Here is a 22,366-nt window from a genome sequence, read left to right as displayed (position 1 = left end):
TGATGTATATGTTCATTAAAAGTAGTTTAACCTACGCCCCGGTTTGTCATTATACAAGGAACAAACATAACAATACCTAAATATCATTGGCAGTTACTAGGTCTTTAATATTATTGGACCTCTGACAGCCAATGACTGACAATACTGGCTACAACTTCCTAGTTTTGACTTGTCTGTAAACTCTCGCTCCAATAGATTCCTCTTTTAACATTGATACAGTTCAGATACATTCTCTAATGCTCCCCAGAATATTAACATTCATGTTTTTCTTTATCTCATGAAATGAAAATGTTTTATCGAGTGTTGAATTCACAACTGTGATCCGTTCAAGTCAGCCTGGCCTTAACAAAAGCAGCATATGGCAAGTGGACACCGCTCAATCTCCCCGAGCATAAACCTGTAATACAAAAAGTCCAAAATAATGGATAAAGCAGATTGTGATGTTTTTATTTGTTCATGAAAGTGAAAGACAGTGATTTTACGTGCCTCTTCCATTGACCTTTTACCTAAAGCTGCTAGAGGATAAAGGATATAACAGCACACATTGAATCCTAATAGGAGACACAGGAGACTTACAGATGAAGGTCAGATGAATGTTTAAGGGGACTTACAGATGTAGGCGCTAAAGAGGGAAGCTAGTCAAAAAAATACTTCAGAGACTACATATTTATGGCACCATATGGTATCTTAATATCCTAAGAGCTTTGTTTGGTAGGATCCAATGCTGCTCAGTGCACCACAGCCTCTTTTCCTCTCTCCCTAGCTTCCCTTCTCTCTTCTTATTCCCTCCCTCATATCTTCCTTTCTTTTCTTTTATCTCTGTCTATCTCCCTGTTCCCAGCCGGTAGTTTTAGAGGTCAATCCCCCTCCCGGTGACGTGAGGGAAACCTCTGTCTCCATCTGTGCTTTAGTTGTGGCAGATCAAGTGAGCAACCTCCCTGGCTGGCTGAGTGATCTCAGACACGGGTATGAATATGCAACAGCAAAGAGGCCAATATGCTCTTTTGTTTGTCCCATATTCCACAGGGCCATAGTGCATACCAGGTCAGTTGTTGATGTCAGACCAAACCCTCCTGTGGTTTGTGTGTTTTCTTAGCTAGCGGCGCCATTAACATATTCATACTTAACATACTGTACATAGATATTACCATTTGACATGATCTCAGAACATGAACATTTGAAAGGATGGCAGATGTGATTATGTTGTTGTTGTAATTTACAATATATTACCTAAAACAATCACTCTAGCTAAGTGTTATAGCTAACCCTTACAGAAAAACCACATGATATAGCACATGTAGAAAAATCACATGATTTGACATGTAGAAAAATCACGTGATTTGACATGTAGAAAAATCACGTGATTTGACATGTAGAAAAATCACGTGATTTGACATGTAGAAAAATCACGTGATTTGACATGTAGAAAAATCACGTGTTTTGACATGTAGAAAAATCACGTGATTTGACATGTAGAAAAATCACATGATTCGACATGTAGAAATATCACATGATTTGACATGTAGAAAAATCACATGATTTGACATGTTTTTTGTTTGTTGGGAATGTGTCGTTTTATGTTTACACATGTTTCTGTACATGTTGTCGCGTAGAGATTAACTTGAAAACTTATTTTGGGAACTTATTTTTGGAACTTATTTTTGGAACTTATTTTTGGAACTTTTTGAAATTTCCCAAACTTCTAACCAAGCTGCTGTAATGACTTGTGATGCCAGTAGACAGTAGATGGGGGATGGGCGGGATGGGACGGGGGACGGGGGGAGGTCTGTTGTATCACCTCTTACCAGCTGATTTAGGCGTTTGCTTCTATAATCAGTATGCATACTGTAGGTAGGCCTAATGTAAGCAGCAGCTCAAGGTCAGATTCAACATGATGATATCAGATATCGACAGATGTGTCTGTTATAGTTTTGGCACAGACCTCGTGAATGTCAAGACCTGTACCTATCAGAAGGTACCTACTGAAGAGTGCCAGAGTAAGGACTACAGTACGAGACAAAATGCCGTTTTCAGGGTTAAAACGAAGTGTTGCAGTAGGGTGGTGGATGTAATTATACATTTGGAGTTAAATCTATTGGAGAGAATTGCATGCTCTGATGATCACAGTAAAATGCACAAGTTTATGCTCTCATGTAGTATTCTTCAAGGACTTCATCTGGCGAGGAAATCATACCTGATTGTCAGCTGTACCTTGAAGAATGCTTTTTTGAATACAAATTATCTAGAGATTTTTGTATTCACTGTTTCCGAGTGTAATAGAGTTTAACAGCTACTACAGATTAGATTTCTAAGAGCTGGATTATATTGTAACTTCAATCTCCCTATATCTGTCTTGTCTCTCTATATTACAGGAGACGGCACTGAAACCACCACTCTATGGCACACTCTGTGGCTCAGGTACAAGTCGCTGCCACAGGATAAAAATCAATCTCTAGCTGCCAGTACCTAGAGAGAGAAAGAGAGAGGGAGAGAGAGAGAGAGAGGGAGGAAGGCACAGACGAAGAGGTGAATCTCATACTATACAGTCTCTACAGTCTACAAAAACACCAACCAACAAAAAAGGAATATGTTAATTTCGTTGATTTAATTTTTTGTTTGCCGATAAAGAAAAAAAGTAGAATTTGAATAATTTTCACAGAAATTAAGACACATTGTTGCCTGCCTGAAACTTGACAAAAACTCTCCGTGTGAATCCTGTAGGAGGTTTGAAATACATTATAGAAAGCCACCATTTACAGTATCTCTTATTATATCTATCTCCTAGACGATGACTCACGATATAACCCACCCCCATGTAAACAAAACATACAGTACAAATACAATGAATATCTCTTCTGTACTTTATTCTGTTACGTTTCTGTTTATATGTATTTATTTATATTTATCACAGAATTGACTATGTTTATATTTATTGATTATGTTTGACTAAAGTTTACATACCTGGTGTCTGTTTTTATGTTGTTGTTTTTTTCCTTCATTTTTGGGCTTGCTTATGGATATACTGACTGGCTATGTGTAATGCTGCAAGCTAGACCTACTGCTAATGGGCCTACTGCTAATGGGCCTAGTGCTAATGGGCCTACTGCTAATGGGCCTACTGCTAATGGGTCTACTGCTAATCGGCCTACTGCTAATGGGTCTACTGCTAATGGGCCTACTACTAATGGGCCTACTGCTAATTGGCCTACTGCTAATGGGTCTACTACTAATGGGCCTACTGCTAATGGGCCTACTGCTAATGGGCCTACTGCTAATGGGCCTACTACTAATGGGCCTACTACTAATGGGCATACTGCTATTGGGCCTACTACTAATGGGCCTACTACTAATGGGCCTACTGCTATAATGGGCCTACTACTAATGGGTCTACTGTGGATGGGTCTACTGCTAATGGGTCTACTGCTAATGGGTCTACTACTAATGGGTCTGCTGTGGATGGGTCTACTGTGGATGGGTCTACTGCTAATGGGCCTACTGCTAATGGGTCTACTACTAATGGATCTACTACTAATGGGTCTACTACTAATTGGTCTACTGTGGATGGGTCTACTGCTAATGGGTCTACTGCTAATGGGTCTACTGCTAATGGGTCTACTGCTAATGGGTCTACTGCGGATGGGTCTACTGCTAATGGGTCTACTGCTAATGGGTCTACTGCTAATGGGTCTACTGCGGATGGGTCTACGTATACGAATGTTCTTCCCATGTCACCATGTACCTTTATGTCAATGATCGCCTCGTATCGTCCCATACACTTACAGTGCCACAGTTAGTGTTAGTGGTGAAGTGTGTGGCTGGTGTTAATATACATGGCCCACTGGACTGGAACACCACAGCTGGTGTTAGTAGTGAAAAGTGTGGCTGGTGTTAATATACATGGCCCACTGGACTGGAACACCACATTGTGGTGATTTACCAGGACTAGGAGGACTGTGTCTACTGATTGCCTCCGTAGGACAGTAGGGAATTGTACCTCATAATAGAGAGGATGAGTTTAATACTTTGAGCTAAGCCACAATCACAAGGGACCCGAAAGGCTCTGTTCATAATCAAAAGCTGTTCTATGTAGGACTAAACAGATGAGCGCCATGGTTTAACCTGAGTGTACTAGAGTCAGATAGACCGATTCACAGTAGAGCACCATGGTTTAACCTGAGTGTACTAGAGTCAGATAGACCGATTCACAGTAGAGCACCATGGTTTAACCTGAGTGTACTAGTGTCAGATAGACCGATTCACAGTAGAGCGCCATGGTTTAACCTGAGTGTACTAGAGTCAGATAGACCGATTCACAGTAGAGCACCATGGTTTAACCTGAGTGTACTAGAGTCAGATAGACAGATCACAGTAGAGCGCCATGGTTTAACCTGAGTGTACTAGAGTCAGATAGACAGATCACAGTAGAGCACTATGGTTTAACCTGAGTGTACTAGTGTCAGATAGACCGATTCACAGTAGAGCGCCATGGTTTAACCTGAGTGTACTAGAGTCAGATAGACAGATCACAGTAGAGCACTATGGTTTAACCTGAGTATACTAGAGTCAGATAGACCGATTCACAGTAGAGCACTATGGTTTAACCTGAGTATACTAGAGTCAGATAGACCGATTCACAGTAGAGCGCCATGGTTTAACCTGAGTGTACTAGAGTCAGATAGACAGATCACAGTAGAGCACTATGGTTTAACCTGAGTGTACTAGTGTCAGATAGACCGATTCACAGTAGAGCACTATGGTTTAACCTGAGTGTACTAGTGTCAGATAGACCGATTCACAGTAGAGCACTATGGTTTAACCTGAGTGTACTAGAGTCAGATAGACCGATTCACAGTAGAGCGCCATGGTTTAACCTGAGTGTACTAGAGTCAGATAGACCGATTCACAGTAGAGCGCCATGGTTTAACCTGAGTGTACTAGAGTCAGATAGACCGATTCACAGTAGAGCACTATGGTTTAACCTGAGTATACTAGAGTCAGATAGACCGATTCACAGTAGAGCACTATGGTTTAACCTGAGTATACTAGAGTCAGATAGACCGATTCACAGTAGAGCGCCATGGTTTAACCTGAGTGTACTAGAGTCAGATAGACAGATCCCACAAGTCAGAGCCGATTTAACTTGTGAGATATAATATTACATATTTAAAATGATGGTTTAAAGTGGTAAAACTCAGGCAGTTCGTTGACACCACTTGGTTGGTTTAAAGCAACAACAACAAAAAGGAAAAACTTGATTTTGTGCACTTATTTATATCAATGCATTATTTGTTCGAGTGAAATTAAGAGAGATAAACATTGAACACCTGAAATGAGTAGTAGTCGTACAAGCAACACTCAGCAGGTTTCAATTTATTAACGTAAATAAGGTGAAGACAGAAGAATCTTTACAATCCACTTTCAATATTTACACGCCTTTTGGTTTCTGGTTTGGTATCCACACAAATATATGCCTCTACTGCATTGTGTAAACACTTGGAGTCACTCATCGTGGTTATGTCCTGATCTTAATTACTATCTTCAATACTACACTAATAAACAGCTTGGTGGGTTAGCACTGTTGTTAATAGTCATGATGTTTAATGGTTGTCTTATGAAAGAGACTGCTTTGGTAGACGAGGCTCTATGTACAGTATGTGTGGCACATATACGATACCTTCCTAATGATCCCCATCGTTTCTGGAGAAGGTACCGGATGTAATTATGGTATCAAAATGTATTACTACTGAGTAGAACCGCAGTGTGAACTATACAGAGAATCTTAGCACTGTAATCATCATTTGATTTAACAGATCTTTGGGAGAAAAGAGAAAAAACATATACATGATAAATAAGAAGACAGTTTTTTTCATCTTCTGTAAAGGGAGACAGATGACTACGGAACAGCAACCTCACTTTTATTCAATGTGAAGTACAATATGCTCCTTACATACTCTGTAATTACCTTTGATTTGCCAATTATGTGGAGAAAAGAAACTGTATATAAATGTTCTGTTTATGTATGTGTGAGCTTCTGGAATTTATTAAAGTCATTTTGCATTGTATTGCACATTTCCCATGACTCTTCTTATTAATCAGGACATTGGACCTTCTCATTGCATTATATTAAACTGCCTGTCCTTCATTCATTATATTATACTGTCTGTCGTTCATTCATTATATTATACTGTCTGTCCTTCCTTCATTATATTAAACTGTCTGTCTGTCCTTCCTTCATTATATTATACTGTCTGTCTGTCCTTCCTTCATTATATTATACTGTCTGTCTGTCCTTCCTTCATTATATTATACTGTCTGTCGTTCATTCTTTATATTATACTGTCTGTCTGTCCTTCCTTCATTATATTATACTGTCTGTCTGTCCTTCCTTCTTTATATTATACTGTCTGTCTGTCTGTCTGTCTGTCTGTCTCTGTCCTTCCTTCTTTATATTATACTGTCTGTCGTTCATTCATTATATTATACTGTCTGTCTGTCCTTCCTTCATTATATTATACTGTCTGTCTGTCCTTCCTTCATTATATTAAACTGTCTGTCTGTCCTTCCTTCATTATATTAAACTGCCTGTCCTTCATTCATTATATTATACTGTCTGTCTGTCTCTGTCCTTCATTCATTATATTATACTGTCTGTCGTTCATTCATTATATTATACTGTCTGTCTGTCCTTCATTATATTATACTGTCTGTCTGTCCTTCCTTCATTATATTAAACTGTCTGTCTGTCCTTCCTTCATTATATTAAACTGCCTGTCCTTCATTCATTATATTATACTGTCTGTCGTTCATTCATTATATTATACTGTCTGTCTGTCCTTCCTTCATTATATTAAACTGTCTGTCTGTCCTTCCTTCATTATATTATACTGTCTGTCTGTCCTTCCTTCATTATATTAAACTGTCTGTCTGTCCTTCCTTCATTATATTATACTGTCTGTCGTTCATTCTTTATATTATACTGTCTGTCTGTCCTTCCTTCATTATATTATACTGTCTGTCTGTCCTTCCTTTATATTATACCGTCTGTCTGTCTGTCCTTCCTTCTTTATATTATACTGTCTGTCTGTCTGTCTGTCTGTCTGTCTGTCTGTCTGTCTGTCTGTCTGTCTGTCTGTCTGTCTGTCTGTCCTTCTTTATATTATACTGTCTGTCTGTCTGTCCTTCCTTCATTATATTATACTGTCTGTCTGTCCTTCCTTCATTATATTATACCGTCTGTCTGTCCTTCCTTCATTATATTATACTGTCTGTCTGTCCTTCCTTCATTATATTATACTGTCTATTCAGCTTCCCTGCATTTCCTCTACTTATAACAGAAGCCCATTAAGACTAAAAATTACCTCAAAATTATCTATTTGGTGATTTGTAATTTTTTTGTAAGATTGTCATTCTACATTGTACTGTCTAGGTCAACGACGGGCCATGCCCTTCACAAATGCTGTGTTGCTGGATTGGTTAGTTGGACAAACAATAATAATTGGCTCATCAGTTCAGCCTGACGGAAAGAATTGCAAAAAATATGAAGCGTTGTTGTTTTTCTTGTAACTGCACAACTCGACAACAGAGAAGAAATGATGAAACCGTTTAGATATCCATCTTTCATCAGGAACAGTTTTAAATAGACGTTAGGATGGAAATATTCTACAAACAGGACTTTTGAAGTGCATATCTACAGTATAACTATGTAAGAATATTCAAATATATATATACTGTATATATAAGGAATCCCATGTTGTCTGTTATAGTTTGCCATAACATCATACTGTTAGAATCCAATTAAATTGCAAGGCATGAACACAACCAGAGCTCTTAACAATGAACACAATCAGAGCTCTTAACAATGAACACAATCAGAGCTCTTAACAATAAACACAACCAGAGCTCTTAACTATACCTCATTGTCTGTTTTTAAAGGAATGAACCCAACCAGAGTTCTAAATTATTCCTCGTTGTAGGTATTTGAAGGTACGAACACAATCAGACTTCTTAAACATGAACCCAACCAGAGATCTAAACTATGAACCCAACCAGAGATCTAAACTATGAACCCAACCAGAGATCTAAACTATGAACCCAACCAGAGATCTAAACGATGAACCCAACCAGAGATCTAAACGATGAACCCAACCAGAGATCTAAACGATGAACCCAACCAGAGATCTAAACTATGAACCAAACAAGAGATCTAAACGATGAACACAATCAGACGTCTTAACAATGAACACAACTAGAGATCTAAACGATGAACCCAACCAGAGATCTTAACTATGAACCCAAACAGAGAGCTTAACTATGAACCCAACCAGAGCTCTTAACTATACCTCATTGTCTGTATTTAAAGGCATGAACCCAACCAGAGTTCTAAATTATACCTCATTGTAGGTATTTGAAGGTATGAACACAATCAGACTTCTTAACTATGAACCCAACCAGAGATCTTAACTATGAACCCAACCAGAGATCTAAACGATGAACCCAACCAGAGATCTTAACTATGAACCCAACCAGAGATCTTAACTATGAACCCAACCAGAGATCTTAACTATGAACCCAACCAGAGATCTTAACCATGAATCCAACCAGAGAGCTTAACTATGAACCAAACCAGAGATCTAAACTATGAACCCAACCAGAGAGCTTAACTATGAAGCCAACCATAGATCTTAACTATGAACCCAACCAGAGATCTAAACGATGAACCCAACCAGAGATCTAAACGATGAACCCAACCAGAGATCTAAACGATGAACCCAACCAGAGATCTTAACTATGAACCTAACCAGAGAGCTTTACTATGAACCCAACCAGAGATCTTAACTATGAATCCAACCAGAGAGCTTAACTATGAACCCAACCAGAGATCTAAACTATGAACCCAACCAGAGATCTAAACTATGAACCCAACCAGAGATCTAAACGATGAACCCAACCAGAGATCTAAACGATGAACCCAACCAGAGATCTAAACGATGAACCCAACCAGAGATCTAAACGATGAACCCAACCAGAGATCTTAACTATGAACCTAACCAGAGAGCTTAACTATGAACCCAACCAGCGATCTAAACAATGAACCCAACCAGAGATCTAAACGATGAACCCAACCAGAGATCTAAACGATGAACCCAACCAGAGATCTAAACGATGAACCCAACCAGAGATCTTAACTATGAACCTAACCAGAGAGCTTAACTATGAACCCAACCAGAGATCTAAACGATGAACCCAACCAGAGATCTAAACGATGAACCCAACCAGAGATCTAAACGATGAACCCAACCAGAGATCTAAACGATGAACCCAACCAGAGATCTTAACTATGAACCTAACCAGAGAGCTTAACTATGAACCCAACCAGAGATCTTAACTATGAATCCAACCAGAGAGCTTAACTATGAACCCAACCAGAGATCTAAACTATGAACCCAACCAGAGATCTAAACTATGAACCCAACCAGAGATCTAAACTATGAACCCAACCAGAGATCTAAACGATGAACCCAACCAGAGATCTAAACGATGAACCCAACCAGAGATCTAAACGATGAACCCAACCAGAGATCTAAACGATGAACCCAACCAGAGATCTAAACGATGAACCCAACCAGAGATCTTAACTATGAACCTAACCAGAGAGCTTAACTATGAACCCAACCAGAGATCTAAACGATGAACCCAACCAGAGATCTAAACGATGAACCCAACCAGAGATCTAAACGATGAACCCAACCAGAGATCTAAACGATGAACCCAACCAGAGATCTTAACTATGAACCTAACCAGAGAGCTTAACTATGAACCCAACCAGAGATCTTAACTATGAATCCAACCAGAGAGCTTAACTATGAACCCAACCAGAGATCTAAACTATGAACCCAACCAGAGATCTTAACTATGAACCTAACCAGAGAGCTTAACTATGAACCCAACCAGAGATCTATGAATCCAACCAGAGAGCTTAACTATGAACTCAACCAGAGATCTTAACTATGAATCCAACCAGAGAGCTTAACTATGAACCCAACCAGAGATCTTAACTATGAATCCAACCAGAGAGCTTAACTATGAACCCAACCAGAGATCTAAACTATGAACCCAACCAGAGAGCTTAACTATGAACCCAACCAGAGATCTTAACTATGAACCCAACCAGAGATCTAAACGATGAACCCAACCAGAGATCTTAACGATGAACCCAACCAGAGATCTAAACTATGAACCCAACCAGAGATCTAAACTTTGAACCTAACCAGAGATCTAAACTATGAACCCAACCAGAGATCTTAACTATGAACCCAACCAGAGATCTAAACGATGAACCCAACCAGAGATCTTAACTATGAACCCAACCAGAGATCTTAACTATGAACCCAACCAGAGATCTTAACTATGAACCCAACCAGAGATCTTAACTATGAATCCAACCAGAGAGCTTAACTATGAACCCAACCAGAGATCTAAACTATGAACCCAACCAGAGATCTTAACTATGAACCTAACCAGAGAGCTTAACTATGAACCCAACCAGAGATCTATGAATCCAACCAGAGAGCTTAACTATGAACCCAACCAGAGATCTTAACTATGAATCCAACCAGAGAGCTTAACTATGAACCCAACCAGAGATCTAAACTATGAACCCAACCAGAGAGCTTAACTATGAACCCAACCAGAGATCTTAACTATGAACCCAACCAGAGATCTAAACGATGAACCCAACCAGAGATCTTAACGATGAACCCAACCAGAGATCTAAACTATGAACCCAACCAGAGATCTAAACTTTGAACCTAACCAGAGATCTAAACTATGAACCCAACCAGAGATCTTAACTATGAACCCAACCAGAGATCTAAACTATGAACCCAACCAGAGATCTTAACTATGAACCCAACCAGAGATCTTAACTATGAACCCAACCAGAGATCTTAACTATGAACCCAACCAGAGATCTTAACTATGAACCCAACCAGAGAGCTTAACTATGCCTCGTGGTAGGTTTTAAATCTAACAGTGCACTTGAAAGGCTAAAGAAACACATGAAACACAGAAGCAAAATAAACTATTTAATTGCTTATCAAAGTTACTTCATATTTCAAAAACTGTGAAGCTAATCAATTCCCTTGAGGGAAGTACGTCCTTGGTGAAAAGAGGATCACTACAGTAGACTATGCACATCCTCACAGAGAGAGGGTATGCAAATGTCAAACTACTATAAATAGCTTAATGTAAACCTGGAAAATCACTGGCTAAATGCTAGCTTCTCAATGAGAACTAACACAACTGGTGCAAACCTACACTACCGTTCAAAAGTTTGGGGTCACTTAGAAATGGAATTGTTTTTGAAAGAAAAACAAAAAAAATTGACCATTAAAAATAAAATAAAATTGATCAGAAATACAGTGTAGACATTGTTAATGTTGTAAATGACTATTGTAGCTGGAAACAGCTTATTTTTAATGAAATATCTACATAGGTGTAGGCCCATTATCAGCAACCATCACTCCTGTGTTCCAATGGCACATTGTGTTAGCTAATCCAAGTGTATCATTTTAAAGGCTAATCGATATTAGAAAACCCTTTTGGAATTATGTTCGTACAGCTGAAAACTGTTGTTCTGATTAATAAGCAATAAAACTGGCCTTCTTTAGACTAGGTGAGTATCTCAAGCATTAACATTTGTGGGTTCAATTACAGGCTCAAAATGGCCAGAAACAAAGACTTTCTTCTGAAACTCGTCAGTCTATTCTTGTTCTGAGAAATGAAGGCTAATCCATGCGAGAAATTGCCAAGAAACTGAAGATCTCATCCCATGCTATGTACTACAGTACTCCCTTCACAGAACAGCGCAAACTGTCTCTAACCAGACAAGATAGAGGAGTAGGAGGCCCCGGTGCACAACTGAGCAAGAGGACAAGTACATTAGAGTGTCTAGTTTGAGAAACAGACGCCTCACAAGTCCTAAACTGGCAGCTTCATTAAATAGTACCCGCAAAACACCAGTCTCAACGTCAACAGTGAAGAGGTGACTCCAGGATGCTGGCCTTCTAGGCAGAGCGTCTGTGTTCTTTTGCCCATCTTAATCTTTTATTTTTATTGGCCAGTCTGAGATATGGCTTTTTCTTTGCATCTCTGCCTAGAAGTCCAGCATCCCAGACTCGCCTCTTCACTGTTGATGTTGAGACTGGTGTTTTGCGGGTACTATTTAATGAAGCTGCCAGCTTAGGACGTGTGAGGCGTCTGTTTCTCAAACTAGACACTCTAATCTACTTCTCGTCTTGCTCAGTTGTGCACCGGGGCCTCCCACTCCTCTTTCTATTCTGGTTAGTGCCAGTTTGTGCTGTTCTGTGAAGGGAGTAGTACACAGTGTTGTACGAGATCTTCAGTTTCTTGGCAATTTCTCACATGGAATAGCCTTCATTTCTCAGAACAAGTATAGACTGACGCGTTTTAGAAGAAAGTCCTATGTTTCTGGCCATTTGAGCCTGTAATCGAACCCACAAAAGCTGATGCTCTAGATTCTCAACTAGTCTAAAGAAGGCCAGTTTTATTGCTTCTTTAATCAGGACAAAAGTTTTCAGCTGTCCTAACTTAATTGAAAAAGGGTTTTCAAATTACCAATTAGCCTTTTAAAATGATACACTTGGATTAGCTAACACAAGGTGCCATTGGAACACAGGACTGATGATTGCTGATAATGGGCCTATGTAGATATTCCATAAAAAATCAGCTGTTTCCAGCTACAATAGTCATTTACAACATGAACAATGTCTACACTGTATTTCTGATCAATTTGAAGTTATTTTAATGGGCAAAAAAAATGTGCTTTTCTTTAATAAACGAGGACATTTCTACGTGACCCCAAACTTTGAATGGTTGTGTAACATTGCATGGTAATTCCTTGGCTTTCTTATGTTTCGTGGCGTTAGTATTTAATAATGAAATGTTCAGTTTTGTCTTGACAGGGGATAAAAGGGTTTCTGTTACGCTAACATATGGGATTGTTTTAAGATGGTCATACCATGGATTATTTAGCTATTTGATTTAGAATTGTAGGACCCCTTAAGGTATATAAAACAAACATACATACAGTGCATTCAGAAGGTATTCAGACCCCTTCATTTTTCAACATTCTTACATTACAGCATTATTCTAAATACGATTGAATTATATATTTTTTCTGTTATTTTTTCTCTACATACAATACCCCATTATGACAAAGCAAAAACAGCTTTTTAGAAATGTTTGCAAATGTATTACAAATAAAAAACAAAAAAATACCTTATTTACATAAATATTCAGAACCTTTGCTATAAGACTTAACATTGAGTCCACCTGTGGCAAATTCAATTGATTGGATATGATTTGGAAAGGCACACACCTGTCTATATAAGGTCCCACAGTTGACAGTGCATGTTAGAGCAAAAACTAATCCATGAGGTCAGAGGAATTCTCTGTAGAGCTCCGAGACAGGATGCCCCCATTGCCAGAGTCTCCTCACCGTGGAAGTTTTTTGACTTGGCTGGTTGGTAGGATTAAGAACAGGAACATCCCCCAAGTAATCCAGGAACATCCTACTAACTCCATTCTCCAGGGAAGGGGGAGATCCCTTCAGGGAGGGAACCCTGCAGAGTGCCAGCCAATCGGCTATGGAGAGCCAGCGGCAACACTTCCACCAGATCCACCACTGGGGTAGTGAGAAAGAAAAAGTAGATGGGTGTGGATTCCCCAAAGTAGGTCCCCAGTAGCTTGTGTAACTTTCTACTTGTTTGCTAAGAGTAACTACCTCTTGCCCCTGTAGTCCTCTGCAAGCAAACAATTGTAAAGTTATCTAGAAAAGTTATTCCAACAGAGCTACAGTAATATTTTAACAAGGTATTGCCAGTAGCCTACTGAATCTTTTACACCCGCGGTCCAATGACCTGAAATAACTGGCCGCTTTTTGAATCCTTTCAGTTCTTTAAAATTAAATTTTTAGCTGTTCCCGAATGTCGTTTGACCCCACATGGACTACGACAGCGTCAGCTTCGGCATCTGTCGTAGAACGGTAGGAAGCAGCCTTGTAATGTCCCGTAATCTGACCATAATTCTTTCCCCTGGATAACTTTTTTTAAATTTAACCTAGTTGGCAAGTCAGTTAAGAACAAATTCTTATTTACAACGACAGCCTACCAGGGAACAGTGGGTTAACTGCCTTGTTCAGGAGCAGAATTGCAGATTTTTACCTTGTCAGCTCTGGGATTTTATCCAGCAACCTTTTGGTTAATGGACCAATGCTCTAACCACTAGGCTACTTGCCGCCCTAAGCAAAAACTAAAGCAGGAAGTATCACTCGCTCAATACGGAAATGGTCAGGTGATGCAGATGCTAAGCCATAGGACTGTTTTGCTAGCACAGACTGGAATATGTTCTGGGTTTCACCCGATGGCATTGAGGAGTATACTACCTCATACACCGGCTTCATCAGTAAGTGCATTGGTGACAACTGTGTGATCACACTCTCCGTAGCCAATGTGAGTAAGACCTTTAATAAACAGGTCAACATTCACCAATTACCAGGACGTGTACTCAGAGCATGCGCGAACCAACAGTGACACATTTGACATTTTCAACCTCTCCCTGACCAAGTATGTTATACCAACATGTTTAAAGCAGACCACCATAGTCCCTGTGCCCAAGAACACCAAGGTAACCTGCCTAAATCACTACCGTCTGTAGCCATGAAGTGCTTTGAAAGGCTAGTCATGGCTCACATCAACAACATCATCCACTTCCAATTCCCAATTGGCCCCAACAGATCCACAAATTATACCATCTCTATTGCAGATCCTCTAAACGTTTTATAGCTTCACCATTGACAGCATCCTGACCAGTTGCATCACCGCTTGGTATGGCAACTACTCGGCCTCTGACCGTAAGGCACTACAGAGGGTAATGTGTACGGCCCAGTACATCACTGGGGCCAAGCCTCCTGCCATCCAAGACCTATGTACTAGGCAGTGTCAGAGGAAGGCCCAAACCATTGTCAAAGACTGCAGCCACCCAAGTCATAGACTGTTCTCTCTGCTACTGCACGGCTAGCGGTACTGGAGCGCCAAGTCTAATACCAAATGGCTCCTTAACAATTTCTACCCCCAAGCCATAAGACTGCTGAACAATGAATCCAATGGCCTGTACCCCCGCACATCGACTCAGTACCGGTACCCCCTGTATATAGCCTCGTTATTGTTATTTTATTGTGTAACTTATTTCTACTTTAGTTTATTTAGTAAAAAATATATATTTTAAATTTAATTGTTGTTTTTTAAGTGCACTTGTTGTATTCAACGTGTGTGAAGTTTTGATTTGATTTGATTATCAGTCACATAAATCAGTATTACGTTAGTGAGATGCTGCTATAAATAGCCAAAACCAATATTTATTTACACTAACATTGACCCATATAATCTTCTATGAGATTGTGTTGTCTGTCAGCGGTCCATCTGGCTAGGGATAGTTTGCAGTCCAGCCCTGGCTCAGCTTCAAGTTTTCTTCGATTTTAAAGAGTTTTCAACCCAATTACACTTGTAGATAATTATCTTTGTTTTCTTGAATTTCTCATTTTTCTCAGCTTTTCATCAACACATAGTTAGTTGGATGTAGTGAATGTAAATCTCTTTCTGTTTTTTTTTTTTGTTCTGCTCATAAAGCTTTCATTGTTCTAAGGGTGTCAGGAGCATAGAGAAAATTAGCAGAGTGGTAACTGTGATCTTGAGAATGATGTGCTCAGGCTATATAGCTGCATCACTAATGACGGTCTGTAGTGGGCTATTTATGCATGTGGCTGTCTAATGGAGCCGGAAACAGGAGGAAGCTCTCTCTCTCTCTCTCTCTCTCTCTCTCTCTCGTTCTCTCTCTCTCTCTCTCTCTCTCTCTCTCTCTCTCTCTCTCTCTCTCTCTCTCTCTGTCTCTCTCTGTCTCTGTCTCTCTCTGTCTCTCTCTCTTTCTCTCTCTTTCGCTCTCTTTCGCTCTCTTTCGCTCTCTCTCTCTTTCGCTCTCTCTCTCTCCACTCAAGGCACTCCACACAATTGCTACGAAATCTCTGCCAAACTGAATAATTCAATCATCCCCATTGCTTCAGCCGTCTTACCTTTTGTGTGTGTACAACAATCAAATCAGTGGTGAAGACAGAGAGGAGTGTGTTTCCTCTCGCTCCCTCTCTGAGACGTGGAGTGTTTTCTACAACCGAGATTGTTGTTTTCATTAAAAACAATTCTGTCGATTAAATGAGGTGTTTCCATGGTTAGGAATCAGAGCAGCATTGATTTCTGTTACAACAGTTTGTTCCATGTTTGATCATTATCTAAAGCAGACATATAGGGCACTGCAGGGTATGTTGGGTGTGTATAATGATTACTCTTATGAGATGGTTCTTTTGGTGTGTGGGAAGGATTGTAGGAAGTCTTGGTTTATTCATTTACCAGTGATGTTATTATCTCGAAGAGAACTACATAGAAATTATTTTTGAAACAACGATTTATTTATGTTATTGTGTTCTTGTTACACATGTGTATCTTGTGCCATTTTGGGGAATGCCTTAATATCTGTAAGCCTAGAACGCAGTGCACTGTAACCTCATCCGAGGTGCTGTAAGGTTTAATCTAATTTGTCAGTCCTAGATTGCTTTTTCTCAATGTTTGTCATTTCAGGTTGTCATACGGATAAACAAGATTTACCAGATTTTCCTTTGAATACAGGAAACCATGTTCTACGTAAACGCATTTAACATGATTCATCTTCAACAGGGAATTGTTTCAGACATACATGTTTATAGGAAAAAGAGGAACACGACATTTTATTTAGAGAGCTTTTTTTATGGACAATGTTTTTTTTGTGCTTTGTGCCACATGTTAACTGCCAGGTGGCTGGTACTGTAGCCCACAATAATCTGAATCCAAAGGAATGTCAGAGCAAAAGAGCTGCTCAGGGTTGTTTACGTTGAAACTCTTGCTTCATTTTATCCTCTTTGAAGTGGTGTACACTGGGAAATCTGTCAGCAATCTATCATGCAGACAGTGTCCTGAAGTCTCTAACAGTGCTGCCAGCTTTTGAAGAAAGCTTGGAGTTTGATTTGCTATGTGAATTCTGTTTCCTCCCTCCTAGCACAACCCCTAGAGGGAAGGAAAACTGTATCGTTTTAAAACACATTTCCTGCAATTCTACATATTTTGACATGGCTTAGGCATATAACCTGCGTGGAATTTTGTTTTAATTAAAAAACACAGGTCAGGTGTTTTCAGTATGCTTTGAACATTAAATGAACACTCAATATTGGGTGACTTTGATACTTTGAGATTTGTGGGGGGGATGACATTTTAAGTAAGCTAATATTTTTTTCTACATATGTTTTTTTCAGCAGTTTGACACTTTAATCAGACAGTAATTAAATACTGTAGGGAGGCATGCTAATGCTAGAAACAGTTGGAAGGTAGGAATCAGGGATTGATCCCGGTTCTCAGGTGGAAAGTCAGAAGCAGGGATTGGTCCCGGTTCTCAGGTGGAAAGATGTATGGGACATGTTCCAGGGAGTGTTACCACTATACCAAGACACTGCACAGGAAATATTCATGTTTTAAGCCAGTTGGTAACCCGATCATAGTCTCCTTGTCCATAGACTGATTTCAAGGTAAGGACATAAAACATTTAGTATTTTGTAATTTGGGTGAACTCTCTTTAAAATAGGGCTGGAAGAAAATCCTGCTCTCTCTCTCGTTTCCCAACGTCTGGCTGTTCTCTCTAGGAGGGTTGGCCACCCCTGAGCTATGTTTCCCAACGTCTGGCTGTTCTCTCTAGGAGGGTTGGCCACCCCTGAGCTGTGTTTCCCAACGTCTGGCTGTTCTCTCTAGGAGGGTTGGCCACCCCTGAGCTGTGTTTCCCAATGTCTGGCTGTTCTCTCTAGGAGGGTTGGCCACCCCTGAGCTATGTTTCCCAACGTCTGGCTGTTCTCTCTAGGAGGGTTGGCCACCCCTGAGCTATGTTTCCCAACGTCTGGCTGTTCTCTCTAGGAGGGTTGGCCACCCCTGAGCTATGTTTCCCAACGTCTGGCTGTTCTCTCTAGGAGGGTTGGCCACCCCTGAGCTATGTTTCCCAACGTCTGGCTGTTCTCTCTAGGAGGGTTGGCCACCCCTGAGCTATGTTTCCCAACGTCTGGCTGTTCTCTCTAGGAGGGTTGGCCACCCCTGAGCTATGCTTCCCAACGTCTGGCTGTTCTCTCTAGGAGGGTTGGCCACCCCTGAGCTATGTTTCCCAACGTCTGGCTGTTCTCTCTAGGAGGGTTGGCCACCCCTGAGCTGTGTTTCCCAACGTCTGGCTGTTCTCTCTAGGAGGGTTGGCCACCCCTGAGCTGTGTTTCCCAACGTCTGGCTGTTCTCTCTAGGAGGGTTGGCCACCCCTGAGCTATGTTTCCCAACGTCTGGCTGTTCTCTCTAGGAGGGTTGGCCACCCCTGAGCTATGTTTCCCAACGTCTGGCTGTTCTCTCTAGGAGGTTTGGCCACCCCTGAGCTATGTTTCCCAATGTCTGGCTGTTCTCTCTAGGAGGGTTGGCCACCCCTGAGCTATGTTTCCCAACGTCTGGCTGTTCTCTCTAGGAGGGTTGGCCACCCCTGAGCTATGTTTCCCAACGTCTGGCTGTTCTCTCTACGAGGGTTGGCCACCCCTGAGCTGTGTTTCCCAACGTCTGGCTGTTCTCTCTAGGAGGGTTGGCCACCCCTGAGCTGTGTTTCCCAACGTCTGGCTGTTCTCTCTAGGAGGGTTGGCCACCCCTGAGCTATGTTTCCCAACGTCTGGCTGTTCTCTCTAGGAGGTTTGGCCACCCCTGAGCTATGTTTCCCAATGTCTGGCTGTTCTCTCTAGGAGGGTTGGCCACCCCTGAGCTATGTTTCCCAACGTCTGGCTGTTCTCTCTAGGAGGGTTGGCCACCCCTGAGCTATGTTTCCCAACGTCTGGCTGTTCTCTCTACGAGGGTTGGCCACCCCTGAGCTGTGTTTCCCAACGTCTGGCTGTTCTCTCTAGGAGGGTTGGCCACCCCTGAGCTGTGTTTCCCAACGTCTGGCTGTTCTCTCTAGGAGGGTTGGCCACCCCTGAGCTATGTTTCCCAACTTCTAGCTGTTCTCTCTAGGAGGGTTGGCCACCCCTGAGCTGTGTTTCCCAACGTCTGGCTGTTCTCTCTAGGAGGGTTGGCCACCCCTGAACTATGTTTCCCAACGTCTGGCTGTTCTCTCTAGGAGGGTTGGCCACCACTGAGCTATGTTTCCCAACGTCTGGCTGTTCTCTCTAGGAGGGTTGGCCACCCCTGAGCTATGTTTCCCAACGTCTGGCTGTTCTCTCTAGGAGGGTTGGCCACCCCTGAGCTATGTTTCCCAACGTCTGGCTGTTCTCTCTAGGAGGGTTGGCCACCCCTGAGCTATGTTTCCCAACGTCTGGCTGTTCTCTCTAGGAGGGTTGGCCACCCCTGAGCTATGTTTTCCAACGTCTGGCTGTTCTCTCTAGGAGGGTTGGCCACCCCTGAGCTATGTTTCCCAACATCTGGCTGTTCTCTCTAGGAGGGTTGGCCACCCCTGAGCTATGTTTTCCAACGTCTGGCTGTTCTCTCTAGAAGGGTTGGCCACCCCTGAGCTGTGTTTCCCAACGTCCGGCTGTTCTTGTTCTAGCAATTCATTTCTCAACCTTCAAGAAAATCTAATGAATATCAATATTCAGGTGGTTAATGCCTACTAGTTGAAGATCATTGACCTCGTCTTCCTCTACACAAACAACACATGACACATTTATGAGTTGCCTAGCATGTGCACTATTACTAAAATGTACTAAAAAAATAACATTTGATTCCTGAAGAATTTCTTAGCCAATGCTTATTTTTCGGACTTAATTTAAAACTGTTAATTAATGAAAGAATGCAACACCTCCACATAATGCATTTTCAAAGACACAAGAAGGCATGTCAGATTTCAAATATATGATTACACTGGCAAAATTGGGAATAAGTGGAATAATAAAATCAGTGAGGGGAATAACAACAACCTTGGTGTGTTGTTGCTGATACCGGCTTTAGAACGTGCTGTCAAAAGGCAGCAATACGGACTGGAGAAAAATCCACCTAATTTTGTTGACAACATAGTACATAAAACAGAGCTACCGTGCTACTCTTTTTACAGTTTAATAAACTCCGCGGAGAACCTTCTCGCTTTCCATTCAGCTCCACTCAAATCTTGAGGGGCGTTTCATTAAAACACGCATCCAATCCCCTTGATCCCTTACATAACTAGACCAATCATAACACTTCAATGTGCAGTGGTTCACAGGGCTGTGGCAAGACAGGAGAATGATAGAGTTTTTGAGAGCCTGAGAACAGGGTCGAATGCATGTGTCTCACAGCCAATACGTGAGAGTTGGCAGCTCTGCTCAAAACAGGGAAAAAACCAGAAGAAACCCACACACTGCTCTTGCAAGTATCACTGCTCTTTCTTAAGCTTTTACGTAGCGGCCTCTAGGCCTTCGTCTTCTTTTACCACAAAGTCCTCTCCTCATTGGTTAATACTCTGTGACGGTTGGGTGGTCGACACAACATGGACACATGTTAGATATATCTCTGGACTGCAATGTCTTGTCTTTGCTCGAATGCTTGGGGTCCCAACACCATGTGTGGACAAGGCTTTTAAAGATGACTCTAATGTGTTGGAACAGAGGCTGTCCTCATATGGACACGTTAGTGCGTGCTGATGATAAGACTCATTAACTCATTACTGTAATAGTTACCTTTGATTTCACCATCTATATAAAAGACGCCAGTTCCTTAACTAACCAGCCGCTCTACAATATAATTTACTGCGGCACCACACTCACTCAAGGACAGAGGAAACAATGGGCCAGCTGGATTCACGGAATGGAAGGCTTTACATGTCTTTAGATGCTAGTAAGCAGAAGGGAGACAGGCTGAAGGGCAGCGACTTTAAGACACAGAGCTGAGAACCTTGTCTGTGGTCGCCCCTAATCCTGGTAATCCCCTACAGCAAGTCTTGATTTACTTTTGTAAAAGAGATTGGGAGACGATAAGAGGCAAGTCTCCTTCTTAGAATATCTGATAATCTGGTTAGGACAGAGGACTCAGAGGTATTTAGTCCATCCTTAACATTTGTTAAAGCAGATGGTGGTTAGGAGGGGCCAGGCCAGCTGGCGAAACCCCTTCCTATTCCTCCTCCTTCTCCTCCACCTCTACTCCTCCTCCTTCTCCTTCTCCCCCTTTGCCTCTTCCTCCTCTTCACAACTTCCTCCTCCATCTCTTCCTCCTCCTCCTCCTACTCACCTCTTCCACCCCCTCTTCCTCGTCCTCCTCCTTCTCCTCCTTCTCCTCCTCCTCCTCCCCCTTCACCTCTTCCTCCTCACAACTTCCTCCTCCATCTCTTCCTCCTCCTCCTCACATCTTCCACCCCCTCTTCCTCATCCTCCTCCTCACCTCTTCCACCCCTTCTTCCTCGTCCTCCTCCTTCTCCTTCTCCTTCTCCTTCTCCTCCTCCTCCTCCTCCTCCTCCCCCTTCGCCTCTTCCTCCTCCTCACAACTACCTCCTCCATCTCTTCCTCCACCTCCTCGACCTCACCTCTTCCACCCCCTCTTCCTCGTCCTCGTCCTCCTCGTCCTCCTCCTCTTCCTCCTCCTCGTCCTCCTTCTTCTCCTCCTCTTCCTCCTCCTCCCTCATCTATCTACTGTGGTGGAGTAGGAAAAAATGGATAATAATCAGTGTCGTTTATTTTGCTGCTTGACTCCTTAAGTACTTTCGGCCAGATTAGAGGCTTTTCCAGAGGATAATCGGGAGGCTGCAGACAGCCTTTTTTTCACCCTGAAAGTATCTCTATACACGTGCAAAGAAGGTGATTTAGAGTGGATGCCGGCTCTTAGTTCCTGATTAGTCCAATTCCAAACCCTACTAAAATTAGCTGGCCAGTGTGCTAATCATCGCGTCTCAGACACCCTCTGTTGCATGGCGGAGCGGACTGGACATCCCAGCCCCTATAGTGAGAACAGGACCCAGGACTGGAAATTCCAGCCCCTGCAGTGAGAACAGGACCCAGGACTGGACATTCCAGCCACTATATTGAGAACAGGACCCAGGACTGGACATTCCAGCCCCTGCAGTGAGAACAGGACCCAGGACTGGACATTCCAGCCCCTGCAGTGAGAACAGATCCCAGGAGTGACATCTCAGTTTGGGAATTTAAACCCTCCCTCCCCTTGGTCAATGTGTTGACCACTCTACGGATTAACTGTGCTTCAGTCAGATGTCCCAAATGGCACCCTATTCCCCTTTAAGCACA

General features: G+C 41.9%; 1 protein-coding gene across 2 annotated transcripts in view; it reads left to right on the top strand.

The window, feature by feature from the left end:
- Positions 1 to 22,366, top strand: part of LOC110504499 (protocadherin-11 X-linked) — a 306,316-nt gene that overhangs the window by 36,072 nt on the left and 247,878 nt on the right. The window contains exon 4 of one of the 2 annotated variants that reach the window (XM_021583254.2): positions 2,373 to 6,062. The exons of the other annotated variant lie outside the window; for it this stretch is intronic. Coding sequence (XP_021438929.2) covers positions 2,373 to 2,456 — 84 coding nt within the window. The 3' untranslated portion in view covers positions 2,457 to 6,062. Of the gene's footprint in view, positions 1 to 2,372; positions 6,063 to 22,366 lie in introns of those variants that run through there. 2 annotated transcript variants of the gene reach the window in all.

This window comes from Oncorhynchus mykiss, chromosome 31 (genome assembly GCF_013265735.2).
Source record: "Oncorhynchus mykiss isolate Arlee chromosome 31, USDA_OmykA_1.1, whole genome shotgun sequence".
NCBI classification, from domain to species: domain Eukaryota; kingdom Metazoa; phylum Chordata; class Actinopteri; order Salmoniformes; family Salmonidae; genus Oncorhynchus; species Oncorhynchus mykiss.
Note: the sequence above shows the minus strand (reverse complement) of the source record. Positions and strands in the feature narration are given on the sequence as shown.